Source organism: Dreissena polymorpha, chromosome 1, assembly GCF_020536995.1.
Source record: "Dreissena polymorpha isolate Duluth1 chromosome 1, UMN_Dpol_1.0, whole genome shotgun sequence".
Lineage (NCBI taxonomy): Eukaryota > Metazoa > Mollusca > Bivalvia > Myida > Dreissenidae > Dreissena > Dreissena polymorpha.
In genome coordinates, this window is record NC_068355.1 from 112,061,949 (window position 1) to 112,088,788 (window position 26,840).

The 26,840-nt window shown below is 37.2% G+C and overlaps 3 protein-coding genes, 1 long non-coding RNA gene and 1 pseudogene across 12 annotated transcripts in view; 3 read left to right on the forward strand and 2 right to left on the reverse strand.

Moving 5' to 3' along the window:
* Positions 1–1,378: 1,378 nt before the first annotated feature.
* On the forward strand, positions 1,379–2,825 carry LOC127868041 (uncharacterized; annotated as a pseudogene).
* A 455-nt stretch (positions 2,826–3,280) lies between these two features.
* Positions 3,281–26,840, forward strand: part of LOC127844583 (lysophospholipase D GDPD1-like) — a 68,957-nt gene continuing 45,397 nt past the window's right edge. For 5 of the 9 annotated variants that reach the window (XR_008032832.1, XR_008032835.1, XR_008032830.1 and 2 more), the window contains exons 1-2: positions 3,323–3,383; positions 21,509–21,604. Coding sequence is in view for 1 of the 9 variants with exons in the window: in XM_052375003.1 (XP_052230963.1) it covers positions 3,612–3,636 (25 nt within the window). In the remaining 8 variants the exon portion in view is untranslated. Of the gene's footprint in view, positions 3,384–3,453; positions 3,637–5,133; positions 5,199–21,508; positions 21,605–26,840 lie in introns of those variants that run through there. The other 4 variants (XM_052374982.1, XM_052374963.1, XM_052375003.1 and 1 more) reach the window with 4 other exon arrangements.
* Positions 6,295–6,864, reverse strand: LOC127844673 (uncharacterized). Its single transcript, XR_008032864.1, has 2 exons — positions 6,719–6,864; positions 6,295–6,548 (listed from the first exon to the last, which is right to left on the reverse strand). It is a non-coding gene; the product is annotated as an uncharacterized LOC127844673 (long non-coding RNA).
* LOC127844627 (uncharacterized) lies at positions 6,349–9,903 on the forward strand. Its single transcript, XM_052375036.1, has 7 exons — positions 6,349–6,582; positions 6,766–6,940; positions 7,060–7,257; positions 7,887–7,958; positions 8,343–8,418; positions 8,629–8,752; positions 9,097–9,903. Exons 1-6 carry the CDS (start codon positions 6,349–6,351, stop codon positions 8,747–8,749), a joined length of 876 nt encoding a protein of 291 aa, XP_052230996.1. The 3' UTR covers positions 8,750–8,752; positions 9,097–9,903.
* On the reverse strand, positions 9,013–13,654 carry LOC127844611 (putative nuclease HARBI1). Its single transcript, XM_052375016.1, has 5 exons — positions 12,939–13,654; positions 11,461–11,562; positions 11,056–11,133; positions 10,691–10,797; positions 9,013–9,232 (listed from the first exon to the last, which is right to left on the reverse strand). The coding sequence occupies exons 1-5, from the start codon at positions 13,474–13,476 to the stop codon at positions 9,041–9,043; spliced, it is 1,017 nt and encodes a 338-aa protein (XP_052230976.1). The 5' UTR covers positions 13,477–13,654; the 3' UTR covers positions 9,013–9,040.

Below are 26,840 nucleotides of genomic sequence, written 5' to 3' on the forward strand. Positions count from 1 at the left end.
GACCCCGTTGTTCAAATATAAAGAAAAGTTCATTGAGGTTCTTATTAAGAGCATCACCATGCTCACACCCAGAGTCCGACATGGTGTTGGGACTGTTGGCTGCACCAGCTGTTGAATTTTTCATTAACTTATCGATCGTCCGTTTCTCTTTTAAAGCATAGTAGGGTGGAATCGCAGTATCGGCTACATTGGTAGTGGTCCCTGTATTTGGTGAGGTTACTGCTTGCGTTTTGCTAGACGAAACACCAGTAATGACTTTTGATTGCTTGTACTCAAGTTAAATTTCGTTCTCTTCAAGATTGAAGATCAAATGTAGTTTTGAATTTAGAGTTTTTAAGAAGTCTGAACGGCATTCAGATCACAAAATTAATTGTCAATGTTTTCTTGGTCGCCGCTTCCCGAGTGGAAGGAATCCTTACCCCACTTTACTTTTATATTTACTTTGTTCAGAACACTGTCCCTAAATGTTTGTCTTGGTACAGCAAACATCACAGCAGCTCTGTCTACTTTCATGTGATTTTCCGTAAGAGTTTTATAAGCTGCAATCATCATGTCAAAGGTATACTGCTCCAAGTCCTTCATTCTGACAGTTTTTTCTGAAAGTATAATTTTACACACTATAAATTTTAATTGATACAATTTGTGATCTATTTTCCAATTTCTAACAATTAGAAAACAATTAAGAAATTTATAAAGCCTGGTCATACCGCGTATCGGTGTATTAAACCTTTGTCTTCAAATATTTTTGTAATCGTTATAAATCAAAGAAATCATGCGGTTCGTTTGTCATGTAACAGCTTATAACATATCGTTTATTCTAATGAGTTTATTCTTATGACGGAAATTAATAAGGGGATATTTCAATAATATGTATAGGCAATGTTAAGATGAAGTTTGAGAATTTAATAATACACCTTGGGAGGTATTTGCAAAACTAAGACCTGATTTAAGATTTATTTAAAGTAAGAACGCAAATATGTTTACACTCAGCAGCCAATATTTTTGACATAAGTTTTGACGTTAATCACAGAGTGGCGGATGACCCGGAAGAACCACAAGACACGTGAGTTGCAACAATTAAGTTTATTTAATATGATTACCGGTAAATGAATGATCTAAAAAAAAATAGAACGCACGTTCAGTATGCAAATTGTCATTCTTTGTTTTCATATAATTTAAGTCCGATAGAGAAATATTTGTTTGCTGTTATATTTCTTTTATTCTTTATTGTGCATTTGTTTATTGATTATTTTTTTAATTTACTAGTTGTTTATGTATTAAATATTTCTACAACTTCATAAATTAAATGCAAACTGGAAAATGTGCTTACAAAATGAGTAGTGCTTTGGTAAACCGGGTCTTAACGCAGTGCGCTTTGATGTCCAGGAAGACGGAGGCTGACTACGTTGCCGTTCTTACAGCCATCAAAGAAAAACTCAACAATCCTGTCGTTGACAACTTTGTGCTCGACTTTAAACAAGGTAAATAACCATATTACATTATTTATTACATATTTTATAATTTATAAGTACTGTTTTCATTGCATTGACATATATCGGTTATCTACTACATATTAATCTCGCAACTAAGTGTTTTAAAAGTTTTATTAATTAACAATACATTATAATTACAGCTGCTTGGTTGGCTGTTCGGCGCGTTTTTCCTGGCGTTACTATCAAGGGTTGTGTGTTTCACTGGACACAGGCTGTTTGGCGAAAAGTCCAGGACCTTGGGTTAGTAGGCAGCTGATGACGTTGCCCTTCCTACCAGCTGCACACATACGGGAGACGTTTGCAGCGTTGAGAGACCGCGCGAACACTCCGCAGCTCGATGCCCTCGTGACATACATGGATCGTCAGTGGTTCCAGCACGGGCTGTTCAATCCTGAACACTGGTCCATATTAAGACGTTCAGTACGGACAAACAATGATGTCGAAGGTAAATAATAGTATTAAAATGTGTGTAGCTCACTCAGTGAAATTGACTTATCATAAAAACGGAAATGCGATGTTCTTACTTGTACACCATATTGCTTATGAATATAATTAAATATAATTGATGCTTATGTGCATGTATAAAAATATCAAATCATATATTATTATCCAATATAATTTGTTTCTTTATTTCAGGTTGGCACCACAAGCTGAACACTACCGTTATATATGGTGGCTGCTCCATCTACGTTCTTGTACCAACCTTGATGACTGAGGCAGAGATCATCGCTATCGCAGTAGCTGCCGACGACCTGGATCGTGATGTCGCCACCAAATTGGAGGAAAAGATACAATCCCTGTGGGACAAATACATGGGGAATGAAGTATCCACAACACATTTCTTAAAGTCCGTGTCCAGATTGTACGGGCCGTCCGACGACATGACAGCAGGCTCAGTTGTCGGATGGTCTGGGGAGTGAAGTGGATAGTGTTATCAAACAGGTCGCCGTGGTGTAATGGATATGGTGTCCGCCTTGCGACCGGGAGGTCACGGGTTCGATCCTCACCGTGGGAGCGTTCTTTAGATTTCCCCCAAAGACACCAAGTACTGGTTCTAGGCCCAGGAAACGGACTCGAGAGCGTTTATATAAGCCTAAGGCTTTCGACGCAATCGAGCTTAAATAAATAGGTTTAAACTAAACAGGCGATGACGTCTGTTACGGACATTAAAATAAGCAAAACTAAAAAAAGCTGTTGTAAAATCAAAGTTTATATCAACTGATTGTGTGTGTATTCTACCACATTGTATTCAATGTAATTTTGATGTGATTTGCTTAGTTGTTTTATGTTAGGTAAAATAAGATGTATGTCAAATTAGTTTATATGTGTGCTTCGACACTGGATTGAATGCTTTGTTTATTAATAAATATAAAATGAAATCTGTATTTCGATGTGATTTTCTCAGTTGTTTTGTGTTAGATAAAATAAAATGTATGTTAAATTATTGTGTATGTGCGCTTCGACATTTTATTGCATGTTTTGTTTATACATGTGTATTCTTATTTTTCATATTAGAGCTATCAAACATATTAGAGCTATCAAAATATATGCAATATAATTAACTTTGTACTTTGTTTTATTTCAAAAGACAAAATAAACAGTAATTAAGATAATATAATACTGTATTAAACAATATCCCATTCAGCTTCTGACAAGCCTAAGATAAATCCTTTAATATCGCTATACGTATAAAAATTAGGGCGAAACGACCCAGGAATTAGGGCGAAACGACCCAGGGCGAAACGACTCGGGGGGCGAAACGACTCGGGGGCGAACGGAATTTAGGGCGAAACGACCCGGATTCGTTCTGACTTATAGCAGAAAGGGTCAAAGTTCATTTTTAATAAAATTTATGCAAAGAAGCGATTATCTACCAGCAATAATGGAAAGGTACTACCATGAGCACAGTGTTCATATTTTTTATTGAAGTTGAGGCTACTTTAATGATATGTTCTTGACACAGTATTTAAATTTACTGTTATTCTTTATGCGTCACTTATTTTCGCGATCTGGAACTATGACGATTCGAATCCAGACCAGTTTTATCCCTACAGATATAGTAATGTCCTGACTAATGTTCTGGTTTCCGTTTTTATAATAACATTAAATGCAAAGATTATGAAATACATCTTAGGATTAACAAGTAAGTAAACCTATTAAAATGAATTAATAAATCTGGCATTGTTAGTCTATAGACTATCCCTGACTCTCATAGTAGCATTTTGGAAGTGTTCAAGTGAAAAAATAGAAAAACATGTATGCGTTATATGTCAATGCATAGTTAAATGCGTAATTTATCTTCCTTTTTATTGCTAGCATTTGCTGTTTAGGTAAATACCACTGTTTTTGTCATCATTTTGGGAATATAGTCCAAATTTTTGACGCTCTTAAATATTAAGCTACTTTTTATATGGGTAATATTTGGAGCGTACAAAGGGTGAAAGACCAATTATGTGGTGGGAATTTTTTGTTCTTTGTCTATATTGTTGCGCAAGGATTTTCTGCGCAACATTCAAGCCCCGATATAACACACTTAATAACAACGGATTGCAATAATATTTACATACCTGTGTAGATAATTCATTTCTCGATAATGTTCTGTAAAAATTATGTAATGACACTTTGAATTTTGCACGCCTGAGCAATTTAAATCCAACCACTATTCAATTTTTCAATATCTCTCGATTCGCTCGCTGTGTAGATATAAATCGATAACACGACCTCGATGTAAAGCATCTGGTTTAAAGTGGAAGAATAAACAGCGTAAAATACAGTTTGCGTTCGTCTGTTGTGGTGCAGCGCGTTACATAGTAAACCGATGTTATACTTTTCTGGATTAATTTAGCATTGTTTTTTTCTAAATTGACAATTAAAAAGTTCTGAAATAAATTACATCTTTTATTTTTATACTGTACATAAATAATATTGAAACAGATCGTACAGTATACCGTCCTTTGTAACGTAGAATGTAAGTACATAAAACAACACAGACAGAGGTGCGAAAAAGACATGCATAAACATTTCCTGAAACTTAGAACAGTGAATAGAAACTGCACCATATCTGTTTTGAACATATGCTTATTAAATCGACAAAGATTAGCATACTAGATCTAGTTAGGTAAAAGTCTGTGTTAAAAGCTCATGTTAAATAAAATTACGCGTACACGTTACACCGTAATGCCTTCTTCTGATTGGTTCATATTTAAATCAGTTTCATGACATGGCTACAGGTCAGTGATTGTTTTGCGATTTAAGCAGAAGTTTAACTGAAGAATTTATGCCTTTCTAACTTCGAATCGACGATATTTGATGTAAAAATGAACTTCTGAATTAAAACTGAATGAGTTGGTAATGTTATTTTGCAATTTTATGCAAATTTATGAAAATTTAAACTTTCTGGTTTCCACCACAAAAAAGGTCCTTCAACGATGAGACGTTCCAAAGAATTTAGCCCATATAAAAAGTATCTCTAAATTCTTTGCGCGTCTTATAAATGAGACTACATGTATTTGGGAATATAGCCATTTTGTGTACTATCAACTTTTCGCGTATAACTGAACACTTGCCTGTTATCTACCACAATTTATTAATTATCATAACAAAGCTAATTGCAATAAGAGGTTGTTCACTGTTCGTCTAGCTCTTTGTGACTCGTCACTGCGCATGTGCCTTCAGGCTTTCAGCAGGTCAGCCACAACTCACCAGGTCAGCCACAACACTACCCCATATTTATTGTTGAGAATCGCTCCCCGGAACCAGGTACCAGCACCTGAAACAATAATCTGCCACTTGTCTGGGTCTGGTTCCTTGTGCCCATCCTGGGTTGCCAAGGGGCATACGTCTGTCTCAATGAGGACTTGTGACTCCTCACTAATGAGGATTGGTTCCTCACTCATGCCCACTATAACGGCCACATCCTCCTCAGTGAAGTGTTCCACATTCCTGTTGAAACTAAAGTGGGTGTCGGGAAAAACTTCCAGCCACCACCCGACATGACTGAGTGAACAGCCCCCCCCCCCCCTTACTGGCTGCTTTCAACTTCTGTGACATCGCTTTAACCACTCGGTCTGATTGGCGATACACATATCCCTTCCCTGGAAGAATGTTTTCTCAGCTGTACGTGGATAGGCGGTGTCACAATTCCTTTCAGAACACAGTTCTTATCAGCAAGCTGCATGTTGATCTCCTTGACCTTGCCTGGTTTCTGCTTTAACGGGTCATAAACTGCTGAAGACAGTATGGATATATCTGCCCCGGAATCTACCCGAGCCCTAACCAGACAATCTCCTACCAACATACATGTATTCACCTAAGAAGACCCTGCTGTCACTACCTTTACTGCTATGGTCTCTGCTTTACTTGCTGCCACGGATTTGTCTGCTGGGGTTCCAGCTTCTACTTCAGTCACCAATCTAGATGAAGTATCCTGCCGCACATAAACTGGCGGTAACAACTGGCCTCTGTCTACATCGAGCTGCGGGGCTAGGCCTATGCCACAGGCTCTTTGAAGTTAAAAGCCTTCTGTGAATCCTTTCCGCCTGTTTGCTTTCAGACTTTGATTTAAGGAATTCCTGGTACTCCTTTACAGTCCCTGTTCATATGGCCCTCACCATTACAATGAAAACATCTGCAGCCAATTGTATAAACATTGGTTAAAAAATACCACGGTAAAACAATGACCACGGTAATTATCGTGGTTAAGTTACCACGCAGTAAATCCGCTTGTACAAAACTTTTTACCGCGCGGTAACTTAACCACGATAATAAACAAATTAACCACGGTAATTATTACCGCAAGGTGCACGCGTATGACGTCATTTTCGCGCACAACTGTCAGCAGAAGATCATAACAAACATGGCGGAGGAAGCAAAACGCACTAAGTCAAAAATGTTCACTTCTAGAGAAGTTGATATAATTGTCGACTTCATGAAGGAAAATGCTAGCACCATGCGAAGTAGCCACGCTTCCGCTGGTCCGGGGGCCGCCCAAAAGGTCAACCAGATGTGGTTGTCGTTAGTAAACAGTGTAAATGCCTGCGGCAGCGGTCCTCGGACCTTAAAACAAGTAAAGGAAAAGTGGCGAAATATAGTACGTATGATTATTTAAGCACTTGTTCAATTAACTGTACATCTGAAATATTTGCTATGAAACCGGTATAATACTAATGATTAATAGAAACTGAATTGTATTTGTATCCCAAAGTAATATGTTTTAACGTTGATACCTTTTTATTTACTGTGCCTGTGTACTGACTACTGTCCTGTACTGTAGATGAAACACGCTAAGACAGACATATGCTTGCGAAAGATAGACAGATCAGCGACAGGTGGTGGCCCGCCTCTACCGAAGATGAGCCAGACCTCGCAGGCCGTGGCTGGACTTTTCGACCACAGCTCTTCCTTCCATGGCATCTGCGAGGATGCAGATACGGCCATCTCCGGAGACGGTAAATAGCAGTTAGCAGCGAAGCTGATGAAAATTGTTATCTTGCAGTGTAGTGTAATATATAACACCAACTTTGTATTTTCCAACACAACCTTGTCTCATGGACATCGTTATTTGCAGACCCTCAGACCATATGGGAGATGTCATACGATGTACTCGCTGATTTGCCCAGCCCATTAAGGAAACTTCCATTGCCCTTGGGGATCGAGGATGTGGGCTGCGATAGTCCGATGGCGATGGAGTCCAGCTTCTGTGCAACGGAGACAACCCCGGGTCCATCGGCAAAGACTGTATCTTCAGCGCTCGTCTCCGTTGCTGGTTAGTCAATATAAATTGCCACCATAGTCTTTTGATGAGTTTTGCTTTGGCAGACTCTGAATGCGAATTATTTCAGCTACGTTGCTGGTTAGAAATTAACTGTTTTTATCCAAATTTCTTCTTTATTGTCTGTCACTTGAGTTCTTGTCACTTATAAAGAATGGTACATCTGACATTTAGTACTTTAAGAGCACAAGATATATTCCATCAAATAAACAATTCATAATCCTTTGAACATTTTCTGTAAGCATTTTCGTAACACTAAAAGTTCCATGTTACTGTTCTGACTAATGACACACGAATGATGCTTTTTTTTATTTTACACAAACAGGGTTTCGTCCACTTTCCCAGAAGGGGTCAATTTTCCAGCTAAACATACATGTTTCTTTTATTAACGTCGTGTTATCTTTTCTGACGTTTTAGCTTTACTTAGTATATTCAGTTTTCTTATTATGTAGTGTATTATTATTTTATTTATTTTTTTAAATGCTGTATTGTGTAAATAAAAACTATCCATCAAAATCACCACCCATCACTCTTGCAAATGGAATCACCTGTCAACGTGTAGAATATCGCACTCTGTGCACTATTCAATGAGGGTCCAAATGGGGAAATTCTCTCTTTTGCAGCTTTGTTTGCCGAATGTCCAGGCGAGACAACGGGAAAAATTGCGTCAGCTAGTTCCGCAGACCAAACCAGCAGTAATATGATTTAGATTAAATATTTTAAAGGAATGGGAATTATTCATCCAAAGTATAGTTATTCTTATGAAGCTGGAATCATTAATGGCATTTCTTCATAACATTAGTCATTGCCATTTGAAATATCATGTGTATGTACAACTAATTTCAATTTAAATTCTTATATTTTATAATGTAATAAAATACACATTAGTAATTTAATTTTTTTATTTAAGTTATAAGAATCAGTTTGCAATATTATATCTCTACTGAACAGTATGTATGAAACAAATAAAAACTTCAAAATACCACTTGCTTTAACAACATTGGCTCAATGAAACAAATAATATGATCTTAAGATAAAAGATGTATAACAGGGTTCTATAATGTAAATATTTTCATCAGAGATGCAGGCAAAATGTGGTACATCAGCAGGTACAGATACAGATTGCAAAAGTAACAAGAAAGAGCCTCAGACTAAGTATGTATATAAGTATGATTATATTCATGGAACTAGTTTCATTTATATAAACTAAATATGCAACTTTAAACTATAAAATGACAATGTCATATTCTTTTAATTTAAATTATTTACTATCAACGAAACGGACTTACTGAACCAATAGAATCATATCATTGTTTAACAATAACCATAATAACTAAGCTGATGGCTTTCTTTAAACATATACAGGTCACTGAAAGAGCTGCAGATGCTGTTCTATGCCAAACAAAACAGCTTGGCAGACAAGCAGGAACATTTCTATGAACGAATGACAGTACTTACTGATATACTCATACAAAAATTCCAATAATGAGTGAGTACAAAATGAGGTTATTACCTAAAAATTTATTCACAAATATTATGTGGTCAATGAACTAATACATTTTGTTCTATTGTTGAATGGTTGTTCTAAGGCTGTAAAACCCACTTTAACAAACAAGGACCCAAACTATCAGTGTAATACACTGATAGTTTGGGTCCTTGTTTGTTAAAGTGGGTTTTCATTACATTTGTGCTAATATATCTCTGAGTCATACAGTATGACTCAGAGATATATTAGCACAAATGTAATGAAAACATTTACATTTAATCTGTTAATAACCTAAGAAAAGTAATTTTCGACAATTGTATCTCGAACTCTTCTCCCATCTGTTGCAGCCTGAAACATATCTCCCTGGGCAACCTCTTCTACGGGTTCTGGATCCACTGCTGGTTCTCCCCACATCAACCGTAGATTATGGAGCACAGCACAGGCAATAATGATGCGGGTGACCTTGGCAGGCTTCATTCTTATCTGTCATACAAGAATAAAAAGAAATTGTAGGAAAAACATTGAATTAGCATTTTTTTTTTCTTTTGGGCTGTGAGTACTCTATTTAAAATTCAGCAATAACTGTACTTAGAAACTAAATTATAAATTAGATATGTATCACAACTTTAATTTGAAATACATATTAATTTCTTTTTGCTACTTAGGAAACCCTAATGAGATAAGCAGCAAAAGACAAATAAACGCCTTTTAAGACATCATTACTTCTTTGATACCAACATCTTCATGTTTACTGTCTATAAATTATTTTAAGAAATTGTTTATGTTTTGGTCATTTTCTCAATAAATGAGAGGGTAGGGTAATAAGTTAATAACTGACATATTTCATACAATGTGTTTGACATGATATAAGATCTAATTGAATGTTTGCATATTCCATATCTGGTGCAGATGTATACTCCGAAGTGACACCTGTCTGTTAACTAAAACTCACGTAAGAATGTTATTGATTGGTTATTTCAATAAAGTGAATGGACTTGTATTACTTTTACAAAGTTTCATCTTGACTTCTGTTATTAGAAAAATCTTTTATTTCTAGAACTTATTATTGTGATTAATATAAGAAAAATCCTTGATTATTAGAGCTTATTGCTGTGATTTATAATTATTTGAATTAAAGTTGTTATAATGTCTGACTCAGACTTGTGCAATTTTTTAATTCCTTTTTCATAGTCATTCAGAATGAAGATCATTATTGATTTTGATCAATTGCTGTAAAAATTTATGTACATAGTTTCTTTAAAAATGAACTAACCAATATTATCCCCATTATCTGCTCCTTCACTATTAGCCCAAGAACCTTGAAACTTACATACATGGAAGCTATGAGCATATGTGTGACCCTGTACTAAATTGTATTTGAAATTTTTTAATCTGACCCCTGGGTCAAAAGTCATGATGGTTGAGGTGGGGCCGGGTCAGAGATTTGCACTCATTTTTATGTCCCCACCACTATAGTGGGAGGACATATTGTTTTTGCCATGTCTGTTAGTTGGTTGGTTTGTGTGTTTGTTTGTTCCAAATTTAACATTTCGTCATAACTTTTGCAGTATTGAAGATAGCAACTTGATAATTGGCATGCATGTGTATCTCATGGAGCTGCACATTTTGAGTGTTGAAAGGTCATGGTCATCGTTCAAGGTCAAATATAAAATATATAGCTTCAAAGCGGTGCATAAGGGGACATGGTGTTTCTGACAAACACATATCTTGTTTTATGTTATTTTACATTAACTTCTTCATTTCTACACCGATTGACTTCAAATTGGTACTGAACATCTCTTATGACAATACGATCAATCTCAACTATGCATGGCAATATATAATGATTCAAATTTTCATTTACCATCTTTGTTGATTAAATACATTTCATGTTATAATCCTCATTTTATCCTCAATAATATAAACAATTTCCTTACATACCTCACCATGGAGGACATGAAAGGTTCTCTTCCAAACCCCAAAGGCCCTTTCAATACTGTTCCTGGTGCCGATGTGCGCAGCATTGTACCTTTCCTGAGCTTCTGACTCTGTGAAAACAGTTATATGTTTATAGTTTTAATATTGAATTATTTAAAGGAAAAATAGTTAGTATTTAGAGAATCAAGGACAATCTATTTCATTTTCATATATGTGTTGATTATATGCTTAGCATACATAAAAGTTGTTTTGTGTGTTTTTATTTTTTGAAGTTTACGAAAAAAAAAACTGTCATTATAATATTTCACAAGATCTAGTTAAAACTACTTCTTCAATACAAGTTCATGACATTGACTTGTTGTTTTCACCTGGCTGAAGGAACGGTGTCAGCAGGAAAGGCCTGCAAGGGTACCCACTATCTCCTAAAAGATATCCACGTTCAGGATCTGAAAATAATATAACACCTTATTGTACATAGTTACATGTCCTATAATAGTTATTTAAAAATTGCATAATCATTGAAAGAAAAATGGCAATTTTCAACCAAAATAAGATGTGTGTTCTGCTGGAAACAATTTATAAATATGTAATGCAGTAGTATTTACCATTAACATTATTTTGATAACTTGTAACCATGAACATGTCTCAAAATTCAAGTTTTTTTTAAATAATGTAAACTTGACCAGGGGATAAACACTGATTGTTTTTATAGTAGTGAACATAATCAGCATTGAGGATTACATATATTGAACCAAAAGATTCAAAAATGCAACCTTGATGGTGATTGGCCATATGCTGTCCAAGCTTGGACATTCGGAAGATGTGGGAGTCATGGCAGCATCCAGGCCAACATGCATTCACACTTGTAAACATCCCTGTGAATAAAAATTCAGTACATTGATAAACATTAAAGAGACATTCACAATCAAACATGAAAGCTATGAAACATGATCCATCTTATGGCAGAGCAATACAGTCCAAAATGCCATTGCAGTAGAATGTGCATGCAGTAATACCATTAACTTGAGGCACACAAAAATTTCACTCCTGTCAATACTTATGTAGATCTTTAGTTCTCTTTAAATGCTCATTCATACATAAAGGAGATTTCTCATTATAAATCTTGTGAACATGATTCAGTCTTACTTGCTTATAACTCTGGGGTGGTATTCCAGAAACATCTTAAGTCAATTCTTAAATAATTTCACTTAAAGTTCAAAATTACAATGTTTTGTATTTTTTACTTAATAAGGAAACACATGTTTTTTTGGTATTCCTAAAATGATATTGTCATAATGATGCTATTTAAATATATATCTTGATACCAAGCTATTGAAATATGAAATCAAACACTTAAGAAAATTTCCCAATTTAAGGATAAAAATAAATTTACTTAAGATGCTTCTGGAATACCACCCATGGTTAATATTTAACAATCCTAACTGTTCAAAGTCTGGAGCACAAAGTTACAGGGTGCCTACAGTCATAATTATTAATGAGTCTATTATTCTTATTTTGAAATTTGTTTTTAACCCTTTGATGAGTCCACAATACCAGGATGAACTAGCATAATCAAGGTGACATTGCAATATAATGAATTACATTGTGTGTTTTTAAGTGGTTTAACCAAATACATTTCAGATAATTCACTTTCTCAAATGACACCTAGGTACTTGGCAGAATTCTGATATTGGGATTAAAAAAAACAAATTGACAAAAAGTGTTACATGTGAAACCAGTGTTAAAATACCCCACAGGAGCCTCTATTAGGAAAACGCGATTCTTATTCAGCAGCTCAAATACATGTATGGCCTGACATGTACCAAAGTACACATGTGTGATGTCATTACAGACTACTACGTCAGTACTGAGTAACTGAATTCAGTTAGCGTGTAGTCTCTGTCATGGGTGGATCACTGAATGGAAGTTGAAGATTATAGAAAAGAATTTTGAATATGGCAAAATAGATGCGCGCATTAATAATATGGTATGCATTTATATTGCTGTATTTATATCAGCTCTCATCTGCAAATCAAATGAAATATAATTGCGTGTGCTTGAAATAGTGATAAAGTAGTGAAATTACACGTTGATCACTGCGAATTAAAAAAGTTGAACAAACTGTTTTCCTTAAGAGTTAATGTTTAAGATATATACCGGACTAAAGTGATGAAAATACGTACAGTACTGAAATGTTACAGTACCGGATTACATGGGCATTTAAGAGGCCAAACCTGTAGAAGGGACTTACCTTTGTGGTCACAAGTTGCCTGGACGTTGAGGGAATGAAACCCTTTTCGATTCACAAAGGAAGGCTCATCTGGACCACCGGGAGAAATGATACGGACGTGTGTGCCGTCGACACAGCCTATAACGCCCGGAAACCCTCTCATTTCAAAGAAACCCGTCATCACTCGTCGTCTGTCAGCGTCAGTCACGGGAAACCTTATCACCATATCCTTAAGTGCAAACAAGCTGTTCGTCACGTCGGTCACAACTCGGGACACAGTTGCAATGTCCACGCCGAAGGTGTCTCCTATTATCTGGAGAAAAGCCCCGGAAGCGAGAAACCTCAAAGTCAACATGATCCGTTGTCGAATGGTCAGTGCCTGGTTTCGTCGCGTCCGTCTTCGTAATGTTGGCTCCAACAGTCCCACAAGTCGGTCAATGTTGTCCGTCGAAAACCTATACCTTCGGCGCACTTCGTCGTCCATTAAGTCCGTCTCCTGTCTGTCGACTCGTCGAAAAAGTCGAGGTCTACGATGTCTGACCATATGAACGTCCGCCATGTTTGTTGTGGTTAAAATGCAGTTACCCAGCTAGCATAGGTGGGTAAAAAGTTACCGCGGTAAGTGCGTGGTAATTTTTTTGTAAATTGTTTATACAAATGGTTTAACCATGGTAAGCGGTCTGGTTACCGCGATAACGTGGTTACCTTGCGGTTAAAATGTTTATACAATTGGCTGCAGGTGGGGTATAATTGGAATCAATAAAATGTACTGTGTCGCGTAATTACACATTGTTCGTGGAGAACACACAGTAACAAACAAAGTTCATTTCTGTTTTCATCGAGATTTATTTCTGTTTAATAATTTCTAACACAACGCTTCTAATGTTCATGAAGTACAATTTTACAGCGCGGCGGCCGACATGGCCACCACGTCAAATAGACGTGACAAATCTCTAACCGCAGACCTTTCTTATTAACTAAAACACTGCATTTTATCCCCAGGATTATTTACATAAAATCTACTTGTAATTTCCATTGGTCATCAAGGTCTGGGCTTATTACGGATTGGTTGACTTATTAGAACGTTCTAGAAGGAACAATCTATTCATGTATTTACTTGCTTGCCAAATGCACTAAAATCTAATCAATTTATATTGGTTTAGAGTAATCCCGTTACGTTCGTCAGTACTATAACTTTTGTACCCCAGACAATAGGTGACCTTTTCATCTGTGCTGTTTGTTGACCATGTGTGTTACTTACAATCTCGTATCTATATGCTGACTCTGGACTCATTGTGTTCTTATTTGGATTTAATCTTAAATCAGGTCTGACTTTCCATAGACCTGATTTAAGATTTATTTAAAGTAAGAACGCAAATATGTTTACACTCAGGTGGGGTATAATTGGAATCAATAAAATGGAAAGTCAGACCTGATTTACGCTAGGTTCACAACACACAGACGTGAAAATAATAAATGTAGTATGTAAATGAAAGATGACATTGTGATTTTTGGCAAATGCAATTCAACAAATGTATTTTTTTATAAACTGTGTACAAAACATATAAAATTGAAATAAATTAGGTAGTTTGCATAATATTTGTGCATTTGTTTAAATAGTATTATTAGGTTACAGGTCCCTTGCTACACTTTGGTGGATTGGGGCCGGGGCCCTTAGAGGGGGGAATTTCGCGTCGTTTTGGGCGAAAAGGGGAATTTTAGAAGATCTTTACACCAACCATTTTACACCTAAAATTGCTATATTTTAATGTGATTTACATAAATATACATTTAATCAAAGGTTAGTAGCACGATACCAGCTGGCAATATAGGTATAAAAGTTTTAAAAAAAAATTGGAGGGGGGAATTTTTAGCTGAAATAGGAGAAAAGAATATACTTTTTCATGGGGGAAGCCGCCGATATTCGGCAGTAAAAAGTGCAAAACGAGGGCCCTGGGTTACTATATTATTATAAGTACTTTGTCAAATATTGAAGTCGATTAATAAGTTTCAATGCATTCTTAGAATTTAACATGATCACAATTACTTATTTATTCATGTTAGATAAGATAATTAATTTAATTAAGTGCAATGGTTTAATTCATAAGAAAACCTTAATTAAAGAAAGGAAATTTAATCTGGTTGGGAGCGCCAAGTGTCAAAATAGATAAACCAAGACTTCAGTTACACACATTGACAAATAATTATGTTGGGCTGGGCAGTTCTAATACCAGGTAATACCTGTATTAAAAAGTTCCATTTTTGTTCACCGGATATTTTGATTATTATTTTTATTTAACTGCCTGTAAACATAAGTGTTTCAATAAAAAAAAAAATTCTTATTATCCAGTAAGTTGTTTGTTTTTCTCTCATTGAAGGATTAGTGATAGAAGTTATGTTTTGTAATGTTGTGTATTGAAACATATTTAAGTCTGCATATACTAGTATTTATTTCAATCCAGTAATTTACACCATTTTCTGTTATAATTTCAAAATGCTACTTATACACGAGTACCGTAATTACTCTATGATTTCGGACACTTAATAAAAAAAAATTCGTGTCCGAAAACTTAGATATGAAAAATATTCACAATAAACAGGTGTCCAAAAAGTTAGAGTCGAAAATTGAAGTGTCCGAAAATAGCGTCAATTGTATCAACGACTACCGGTAATAGCACGCGCTTGTAAAATACCATGCCGTATAGTATGAATTACAGTTATATATGTTTGCACTGCATTTTAAATAATTTTAAATGCTTAATCTATTTTAACGAAAATTACTACAAGGTTGTACTTTGACCAACGAGTTAAAAGATGAGCATGTGATGTACCGATACTCGCTAGTATGAACCTGTAATTAACGCAATAAAAAAGCAAACTATGGATTCTTTGTTTGTTTATATCCGATAGTTGTTGTCTAATTGTTCGTAAAACTTGCAATAGGGTGCATCATACTTTGAAGCGTTTAGTGTTTGTCACAGTTATTTTACTGAAAAGGGGTAGTACAATTGCGGTAGATAATTGAACTGTTAATCGGCACTACCCCTGGTAATTGTCATAACGCTATGCTATCAGTCGAAACCCTTGTTTAATACCGGTTTACAAGATCATGTACCCAATAACGAAAATGAAATGGTCCGTTGCCCTCAGCAAAGACCTATAGATAACACAGATTGGAAACTCTCCTCTTCGCGATAGCGATATGCGATAATATATAACGGCGGACGCGGGTCACGTGACATTGATTTTGGAGATGCCGGTGTACCTGTAGATTCTTCCCTGTTCCAGCTAATGTCGGCCATTTTGTTATAAAGCAATCAATTATTCTTCGTAATTAGTCGTTAATAGTTGTTGTCGTAGGGTATTCTGAGCATGATCTGGTAGTTTATATTATATTGATATTGTTATTAACAATCTTAATGTGTTAATTAGTGTTTTTTAGCGCTCGGTTGTCAGTTTGCAGAGCAATGAATGTCTGAAAGCGCAACGTTACAAATTTCTCGTAGTGAGCAAAGTCGGTCGACGAAAAAAAGACATATTGAATATTTTTTGTGTGAATAAAAATAAGTATTTATTTTCTGTGTTGATAATTCTTTAGGTTTTGGTAGTTATTATTCTAATTAATTATTAAGTATTATCTGATGGTGTCGTACCAGATCAACAGCATGTTGAATGGTTCATGGTCATTCATAACAGGTGTGCTTTCTTGCTTCCCTGTGAATACAATCTTGACAGAACTTTGAAACTGCCTCCCTTTGACCAAACTGATCAGGAAGGTCCCTAAAAGCAGGAGTTGCCAGAGTTAACACTCTATCATCACAATCTTCTAATGATTCCCCTGGTTGCTGTTGAGCCTGCTGTAACTTGGCTCTTCTGGTCTCGGGTAGTATCTTTGAACCAAAGCGCCTTTCCATCTTTGGCATAATGTCATGGAAAGAAAAACTTTCTCCCACGTACGTTTCAAAAGGGAAGTAATTGAGAGCCTTCCCCTCAGTTAAGGTTATCACGGCATTCATGATCAGACCATTAGTAGACTTTTCTGTAGCTGTTGAACTTTTGTTTAGATGACTGCCAACGGGTTCATCTGTCATACCGTAGATTCTTTGGCTGCCTCCTTGGGTCACTGTTGACTCTAGAGTGATATTCATTCTCTGATAAACTTTATAAGATTTTGAACTAGAACGGTAATAGAACCTTGATCGTGATGACCCTGACCTACAAGGCCATCCTAAAAAAATTGTTTGTTTGGCATAACCCGACCCAGGTAAATTTGGGTGGGTAGGTAGGTAGGGATTTTATTTTTTTTTTGTATTTTTTTTTTCTGACATTGAACTCCGACATTACCAAACTGAAAGGTAATTATCAAATAAAGCTCCAAGTCTTCTGCCTCATGAAAGGAAATTGGTAAAGATATTTCTTCACCGTCCGTATCACCGCATGTGTATTTGTAAGTCTTTTTTTTCTATAAAGAACTTCGAAAATATGATATAATAGACGAAAAATACTTTAATAAATTGTGAGTAAAAAACAACAAAGTAATTATAACATATTAATTTTAGTCAAGAACAGAAAGCTGCAACATCTTCGACATGTAACTAATTATTTAATTATCATCCTTTAATCAGTGTCCGACAAATTTCTTATTTTTCAGGTAGCCCACTGGGCTACCAATAAAAATATTTGGTAGCCCATAAAATTTTCCTACAAAATGATAAGAGGCAGGTTTTCATCTTTATTTTATTTCTACATTTACATATACATAATATGTATGCATACATATACATAATACAGCAAGTGGTCTGATGTACACAGTCAATATCGTTAATTAATGTTACAGTACAGGCACCTTGTACTTAAATGTAAATGTACCAAAGAAAATCATATACTACATGTAGATATTACATGTATGTGCACATGCATGTGTACTTAAATTCGGACAGCACGTTAAGGTGGAAACGTAAATAAAGCATTTAGATGATCAATACGATTGATTCGTACGGTGTTAATCAATGCAATTGCATTTTTAAACAACAAATACAGAGTGTCAAGAAATTAAGAGTATTAAATTATTTATTTACTTGTGTCCGACTTTAAGTACTGTCCGAATTTACGTATTGCATCCGTATGTTACGACACTTGTGTGCAGTCAGTATACAATACAATAATTGTTTCAATAATGAAGGAACTGATACAGTGTAACGGTAACGATACAGCGTGTTTACATTATATTTTATTAAGAGGAAATGTCAATGCCAAATAATTCGTGAGATACCCCGGTACTTTAGTTGAAATTCACAACGAAACTTTTAATGGAAATTAAATAATCTCAATGTTGTACCCGCTACGAAATTTTTATTTACAAATAAGTACACCCATGCCAATTTCTGCGCGCTTTTTATCTGGACAAAGAAATTCATTTATTAAATGTAGAATTTTGTAACCTAAAATAGCTGTACACATACACAACGCGCGCAAACCGTGGCAGGTGATTAACGCATGTTGCAATTGAACGGTCCTGATTGGGAGCTTGTTTCATCATATCTTTAAATAGAACCATATGCCGAAATTCATTTGACACTTTAAAATTGCAAACGTTTGTGTTTATGACTCTCATCATCTATATTACCCTCCCATAATTTGGTTTAAAAAATATTAATTGGGCATATATGGGATTATTGAATAACAGTCGATTAATCCAATTATTAAATTTACAATGCAAACTAATAAGCAGGTGTTAACCGCGTTCACACCGTTGTTATTAATATTAATTTTCAGTTTCGTTACCGTTTTGAAGAATCCGCTATTGTTTTGATTTATTTAATGTCCGGCGTCCTTGAATATTTAACGACATCAAAAACGTCATTGTTGCGGTTAACAAAGAATTCCAAACTGCGAAATGATGTTGCATCATGTGCGCCAACTATCCAACCGGCTCTCATTATATTATTAGCAGACGACAAATGTTGATTCTGATTGAATGATTAAAATACACTGTTACTGTTTACGACATTACCGCAAGTGATCGGTGACTGATTAGATAATTAAATGCACTTTGTTATCGGATTATAAGCAATACACGGTGTTGAAACACATGGTCAGCGTGTTTATTCTACGTATGTCTGTCAATCAAACGGGCTACGTTCTTATAGATTTACAGTAGCCCGGCGGGCGTCAGCTGGAAAATTTCAGTAGCCCGATGAAAAATTTCGGTAGCCCCCGGGCTCCGGGCAATGGATTTGTCGGACACTGCTTTAATTTAGATCGATAGTCAGAAGAAATTTGTAAAGTGATCAGCTTAAAAATAATTTATTCAGTGTTACGCTTCTTTTCATTTGCTTATTTTTTATACGACTTTTGCCATCGGCCGTTATATTATAGGCAGACAACAATATCAATTGTGTATTCCATTATCTGCGCATGAATGACCCAATATTACCCGATAGCAAACTCAATGTTGATTGGCCAGTTACCATATGCGCTTCAAATTGTTCATGGAAACAAAGAGAAAAATAGTTAAAAAAAACACTCCGGATTAAAATGGTGGATGTTTTCAATGAAATTTAACGAGATTTAAGCATATTCCCAAATTATATTTTTCTTGAGCCAATTAAATTCGCTATACTTCCGCAAATGGCGAACGACAGCGTGAGCCCTGTAATAGTGAGCATTTATTCCAATAATAACACGTTCATAATGCTCCCGCTGTCGTTCGCCATTTGAGTCATTTGCGAAACTATTGAGAATTTGGTTCAAGATGAAGAAAATTCTAAATTGCGAAAATCTAGTAAAATTTCGTTGAAAACATCCGCCATTTTAATCTGGACTGGTTTTCTATATTTGTCTCTTTGTTTCAATGAAAGTGTTCGCAATTCAAACAGTTAAGGAAACCCGGTCTGTACCCGATTAGACATTGGTTGACCTTATTGTTAATGAAGTGCACATGGTAGCTGGCCAATCAGCATTGAGCTCGCTTACACATGACATGACGTTGTCGAATGAAACGTGAGAACAGGTGGAGTTATCGGATAATATTGGGTCATTCATGCGCAGATGTTGTATAATTTGATATCGGCGTCTGCCTCCAAAATAGTGACCGGTCAGAAAATCGTATAAGGAGATAAGCAAATGAAACAAAAACGTGACAATACCTGTTAATAAATATTTTAAAGCTGACCACTGTTTATCTTTCTACCGAATATTTGCCGAACTGAATTAAAGAGTGATAATTAAATAAATAGTTATATGTCGATAATATTACACATCCCTGCCGATTGCCGAATTGAATTGAACGGTGATAATTAATAAATTTGTTTTTATGTCCCCCACTATAGTAGTGGCGGACATATTGTTTTTGCCCTGTCTGTTGGTCTGTTGGTTTGTTTGCGCCAACTTTAACATTTTGCAATAACTTTTGCTATATTGAAGATAGCAACTTCATATTTGGCATGCATGTGTATCTCATGAAGTTGCACATTTTGAGTGGTGAAAGGTCAAGGTCATCCTTCAAGGTCAGAGGTCAAATGTATGTGGCCAAAATTGCTCATTTTATGAATACTTTTGCAATATTGAAGATAGCAACTTGATATTTGGCATGCATGTGTATCTCATGGAGCTGCACATTTTGAGTGGTGAAAGGTCAAGGTTATCCTTCAAGGTCAGAGGTCAAATATATGTGGCCCAAATCGCTTATTTTATAAATACTTTTGCAATATTGAAGATAGCAACTTGATATTTGGCATGCAAGTGTATCTCATGGAGCTGCACATTTTGAGTGGTGAAAGGTCAAGGTCATCCTTCACAAGGTCAATGTCATCCTTCAAGGTCAAACATCATATAGGGGGACATTGTGTTTCACAAACACATCTTGTTTCACTCCCAAACTATCCTGAACGACAGCAGCGTATTTTAATTAAAGGGATACGAGAAAAACAGGAGCGGTTTAATTGTATTTAAAGTCTAATCAATCGCATATGCATATGTCAAATAAATAGGCGACTCAAATAAATACCGGTACACGATTTGTTCATTGCTATTCTAGATATCATAGAAAGAGCATTTCATTAAATGACGCAAATAACCGGAAAGGATAAAAAGCTGAAAGGAAAAATTTAGCGGAAAGAAGTTTCGGCGAGCAAAAAAAATATTTTTTTTGGAAAGTATCAAAAAAATTCAGTCGGGCTGATTTATGTGGGTCGGTCGGGTTATGCCAAACAAAATAATTTTTAAGGATGGCCTTATCATCTTTTGACTGCTTTTCCATGCGTTTGCTAACTGACCGTCTGTCATCGCTCTCCTTTCCTGAGTCACTAATATAATTTATAGTTGTCTTGAGAAACCCTATTATATGACCGACGATGCCTCAAATGACCAGAAGTCTTAGAATGATCACCCTTTCGCCGCTTTTCCAATTGCACCGGTGATTTATCGTCACTGTTCTCTTGTCTTCTGTACTGTGAACTGCTTTGTGGCTTACTTGGCTGTCCATCCCCCCTGGCTGTAAACATGGGGCTTATAGGGCCTTTCACCTTGTCTTGACTGCAGATTCTGATCTTGTTCAATGGGCTGCTGGCCTTGCACTTATTTTGCGACAGCTAGTTTGCTTTCAGGCCTTGCTGCAACATCAAGCTTTACCTCAGCTGATGTAGCTGTATCTGGGAACTGCACCTGTACACCTGATGCCCCTGATGGTAATGATTGAGCAAACTGCACTGAAGAGGGTTGCTCAGTGAGGTCATGTGAAACAACTGACTTAAAATCCTTTACTGCCTCTGGAAACTCAACGAGGTCCAGTAAAGCCACAGGGATTGTTCACCCCAATGCTAAAAACAATAAATCAGGTGTCATAGTCTCGTGCTTTTCCCTGAATCGAACAATTACCCCTGCAGTCTTTGGTCCCACCCCTGACAATTCACGCAACTCTGCTTCCAGTGCAGTATTAATATGAATAACCATTTTTATTTCTTTTATTTCAGGTATTTAATAATCAAAGTAGAAATGGCGCAGCAGAGGCCGACGCGTATCCCCCAGTGCCCCAGATAAGCTGCGTATCTGCGTCTTTCACCCTATTAAAATGTTTAAAAACGCAAAGAAATACAATATCATGCGTATTGAAAACGCACCAGATTTGCCTTTTACGCACATTCGTCTTATTTGATGCGTACGATACAATAGCTTTGATCGAAAAAACTCATTTTCGGTATTTTTTGTGATTATTTTCGTTACGCGGCGACGCTTTTATTCAGCAAGCGCCTGGATGACGGGGCAATAAAACAGTCAAAGCTATTCAAACGCTCTGCGGACTAGATTTCATAGTTAAGGCCCGGTCACACCGCCAGAACTTTGCTTGAGCGTTCCTGTAGCGGTGAAAAACAATCATCACCGCTCGCTACCGTTCACGACCGTTAAACAGAAGTTAGCCACCGTTAAAGCAACGCCGTATACGCTCGGTCACCGCTGATGGTTCCTCCTACCGCTCAGAAAGTTTTGAGCTGCACAAAATATTACGAGCGGTGAGGAGCGGGAAATTTTCCGCTCCGACAAAGTTCACCACCGTTCCACCAACGCTAAGTCAAAGTTTGGCACCGCTAGACGCAAGTTCGTGGACGTTAGGGTCCGCAAGGCCAACGCAGAAATCTTGAATGCTGAACAACCGCTGCTTCGCCAGCTTTGCCAGGGCGGTTATTAAACGTTGAACAAACTTTGGTGGAGCTGTTGTAAGCGTTTTTCAAAAGGACACGGAATTTCTGGAACGGTGTCGGGCGTTGAAGTAGCGATCCATTGCAGTGATGAACTTTGGTTTGGCGTTGGTATTGAGGTGTTGGAGCGGGACCAGAATTTTGGCTATAAATACGGGGAGAAATGAGTCAGGAGTCCATTTTTAATCGAGCTACCGTTGAGTGCAGACCTCATTTTAATTTGCTCAGTTACAGTAAAAGTGTTCTACCATGGATGCTGTGGGACTTGTTGTGATTGGTGCACTAGTCCAGCAGCAGAATTAGAACCTCCTCAGATTGAAACAAGCTGTTGATAGAAGGAGAAGAGAGAGAAGAAGGAGAGACAGAGTTGTGTGGGTCAGAAAGTGGATACTGAGAAGGCCTGAACATGGACTGTATCACAAGCTGATGGTGGAGCTGAGAAATGAGCCTTCCATCACTTTATGAGGATGCGACCCCCCCCCCCCCCCCCCCCCCCCCCGATTGACCAAACGAAGACACCAAACACCGACCAAGCCTGGAACCTGGTCTCAAAGTGGCAATCACCCTACGGCACCTGGCCTCTGGTAACACCTACAGAAACATGCAATACGCCTGGAGGGTTCTCCACAACACCATCAGTGTGGTAGTTAGAGAAGTGGTAAAGGTCATCATTGAGGAGTACACAGATGAATTGTTGTTTTGCCCATCAACTGAACAAGGATGGAGAGACCTGGCTGACAAATGGTACCAGAGATGGAACTTCCCCCCCACAGTTTGTGCCATTGATGGCAGGCACGTGGCATGTAAAGCTCCTCCTAACTCTGGCTCAGAATTCTACAGAATGCTTCCTCTCCATCTCCAGCCTTCCACTTCTTTTGTCTACGGGGCATAATGAACTTCAACTATTGACTTCTATAAAAAATTATCAGAACGTCTATCAGAGCGATCCGTTTAGTTCCGTAGTCAGAAGCGGTTTGCCGCTATACCAACTTTAAACTCCCGCCGAGCCGACGCGCACATGCGAAGAACGCCGCTCTATCAACGCTCGCGTCACCGCTAAACCAACGCTCGCTACCGCTCGATACCGTTAAACCAACGCTAAACCAACGCTGGCTTCAGCGGTGCACCGCTTTGGCAACGCCCCTGTTGTCGATTTTTTCCCCCATTTTGTGCGCGGTGACGAGCGTTGCCGAAATTCGGCCCCTCTTCATACCGTTCAAGGAACGCTCCAGCAAAGTTCTGGCGGTGTGACCGGGCCTTAAATAAAGCGGCTGACAAAATTATTTACGACATACATGCGTTTTCAATCTGACTTAATCCGTCGTTCATTGTGCAAATATTTGTAAAGTGTCTGTACTTTCAGTTTCTAATACGATGCGTAATAAAAATGTCTAAGAGAAAGACGTCCGCAATTGTTGCGCCAAAATATGTGTCGATCGCTAACTTTATCGAACCAAGAAAGCAAGAGTCAATAAGTGCCGAATCATTCGTGTTATCGATTTTTTTTAAGTTTAAAGTTTATATTATTGACAGTTTCAAGGATTAAAGATGTTATGAAACATCAGTTTATTAAAGTTAATTATATTAGTTTACAGTTTTATTGAATCAATACAATTGTGTGCAGCTTCAACAGAAGTAAAGCAGCAATGGTTTTACTGTATGCATCTTATAACTCATTTCACCCTATTCCAAGAATGAAATCACCCTATTTTTCAAAATCAGTGGGTGAAAACCCTATTACCGAAATAATTATCTGGGGCACTGGTATCCCCACGCCGCATGTTTGACCCAGGGGCGCCCCATGGTTGGTAATGGGTCCATGCATAGTTGAGATTGACCGTATTGTCATAAGAGAAGTTCAGTATCAATTAGAAGTGAATCTGTGTAGAAATGAAAAAATTATAGTAAATTGCAATTTTGGGTGGGTGACTGGCCTATTATGGGCGGGTGCCCCAGGGTTGGTAAAGGGCCATACATTGTTGAGATTGACCTTATTGTCATAAGAGATGTTCAGTTTCAATTTGAAGTAAATGGGTGAAGAAATGAAGAAATTATAGAAAAAGGCAATTTTGGATGGGCGTGGCCTATGTGGGCGGGGCGCCCCAGGGTTGGTAATGGCGCCATGCATAGTTGAGATTGACTGTATTGTCATAAAAGAGGTTCAGTATCAATTTGAAGTGAATTGGTGTAGAAATGAAGATATAATAGTAAAAGGCAATTTTGGGTGGGCGTGGCCTATGTGGAGGGGGGGAGTGCGCCAGGGTTGGTTATGGGGCCATGCATAGATGAGATTAACTGCAGGGTCTTCCCCAGGCCATTTAAGCGCCCCTTGCCGGGGCGCTTGAATTTCGAAATCAGAGTCCCCGGGGCGCTTGAAATTTTCCTTTCAGTGTATTCTTCAGTAAAAGAAAGTGGAGATTGTCCAAAAAAATCAAGGTTTCCCTATCAGTGTATCAATATTCCCTGTTTTAAAAGAGCACTCGGTACCTACTTTCACAAGTAATCGCCATAAACACCACATGGGGTAATGGATAATCCACTGATAAGAGAATAGCATGACGCGCGTATCGATTATTCTAGCCACATTACACGGTCATTTAAATGCTGACAAGGATGTATCTGGTAACTTTCCAGTCGTCAAACTGTGAAGTTCATCGTCCAATCGGTTACGCGAATGCTTATGAGGGCGGGGTTAACTATCGACCATTATTTTTGATTGACGTCGGGCATGAAGTAAGAGTTTATCGCAGCTTGATTAGCAAGTAGTTGTACCATTTGAGTAATATAAAACCGGTAATTAGTACAGTACAGAACATTAAAGACGGTTTCGGGCATCATCATCACACCTTTTTACTGTAAACAAGTGTTACCTATGACTCATAATTAATACGTGAAATTAATTGCAAGTGGTAAACAATTAATTATTATAGCGGTTACAATTATGTGAATACAATTTATTTAATTTAAGTACATGTATATTTCAACATGTCCATTTATAGAACTGATTCACCTCGTTTTTCTGACATTTATTCGACACGTAATGCGCTTTAACAAATTTTTGTTGAATTAATTACGCACACTTGTAAATGTTTCGTCCGATAATCGATAGTTAGAAGAGTGATGATGGCAACCGGCCATGATCCTCGTGGACAACGTGAATTTCATGCATAATTCCGTCAAAACATTTATTCGACTCGTTAAGTGTGTAAACAAATTATCGTTGAATTTATAACACAACGGTTAATATTTGTTGAAATCTCAAATGGGAATAATTAAATTTGTAATCCGAAACCCATTACCGTAAGTAGATGTTAACGCGTTTTTAATCCGAAACACTCTTCCGAATGTAAATGTTACCGCAACGTTAAATATTTTTGCTTCAAATTACCAGTGCAAATTTATTTTGTGTCGAATCTTTTTCTCAATTAAAAAGAGCGCGAAAATTATGCAGCATGTACAACGTCGCGTCTATTGCATACAAATGGCGTGTATTGAGCGTTTTAACAAGCACACAACAGGTCAGGGGATTGACGCATATTCAGAGGCAATATTTCATGAAATCTATAAATAGTCACTTAAAAAATGGCAAGGTTTGTGTTAAAGAAATAACTGAAAGCTTTTATCGTAAATATTTACCAGAAAGAGATTGATAAAAACGGAATAAACGGGATTATCGGGTAATAAATAGAAACTTGAAAAATAGTAAGTATACAGAAATAGAGTCGGGTTGAAACGGATGTATTGGGGAATCGTTCGAGTCGGCATTTTACTATCTGTCCGGAAAAGTTTTAAAACAATTAAACAATATAAAAAAATATATTTTTAAATGACTGGGGGATTTTTTTGAAGAGTCATAGCGCACCAAATGACGTCTTTTGACGCTGTTTTTCTTTGAGTTGTAACGCACCACAGAACGTGAATTGACACGTTAAATTAAAAAAAAATCAACGTCGGGAGGGGACACCCCTCCCCAACCCACCCCCGGGGCGCCTGAACAAATTCCTGGGGAAGGCACTGAACTGTATTGTCATAAGAGAGGTTCAGTATCAATTTGAAGTGAATCAGTGTAGAGATGAAGAAATTACAGTAAAAGGCAATTTTGGGTGGGCGTGGCCTATGTGGGTGTGGCCTATTATAGGCGGGGCCCCCCAGGGTAGGTAATGGGGCCATACATAGTTGAGATTGACCTTGACCGTATTGTCATAAGAGAAGTTCGGTATCAATTAGA

Bases quoted from the DNA above. Each gene is read 5' to 3' on its own strand.
- LOC127844627 (XM_052375036.1), top strand. From the start codon at position 6,349: ATGGCGGAGGAAGCAAAACGCACTAAGTCAAAAATGTTCACTTCTAGA. The intron at 6,941-7,059 runs GTAAATAGCAGT...CGTTATTTGCAG, and splicing joins TACGGCCATCTCCGGAGACG to ACCCTCAGACCATATGGGAG. The intron at 7,258-7,886 runs GTTAGTCAATAT...TCTCTTTTGCAG, and splicing joins AGCGCTCGTCTCCGTTGCTG to CTTTGTTTGCCGAATGTCCA.
- LOC127844611 (XM_052375016.1), bottom strand. From the start codon at position 13,476: ATGGCGGACGTTCATATGGTCAGACATCGTAGACCTCGACTTTTTCGA. The intron at 11,134-11,460 runs GTTGCATTTTTG...TATTATTTTCAG, and splicing joins TATGGCCAATCACCATCAAG to ATCCTGAACGTGGATATCTT. The intron at 10,798-11,055 runs GTGAAAACAACA...CTGTTTTCACAG, and splicing joins GACACCGTTCCTTCAGCCAG to AGTCAGAAGCTCAGGAAAGG.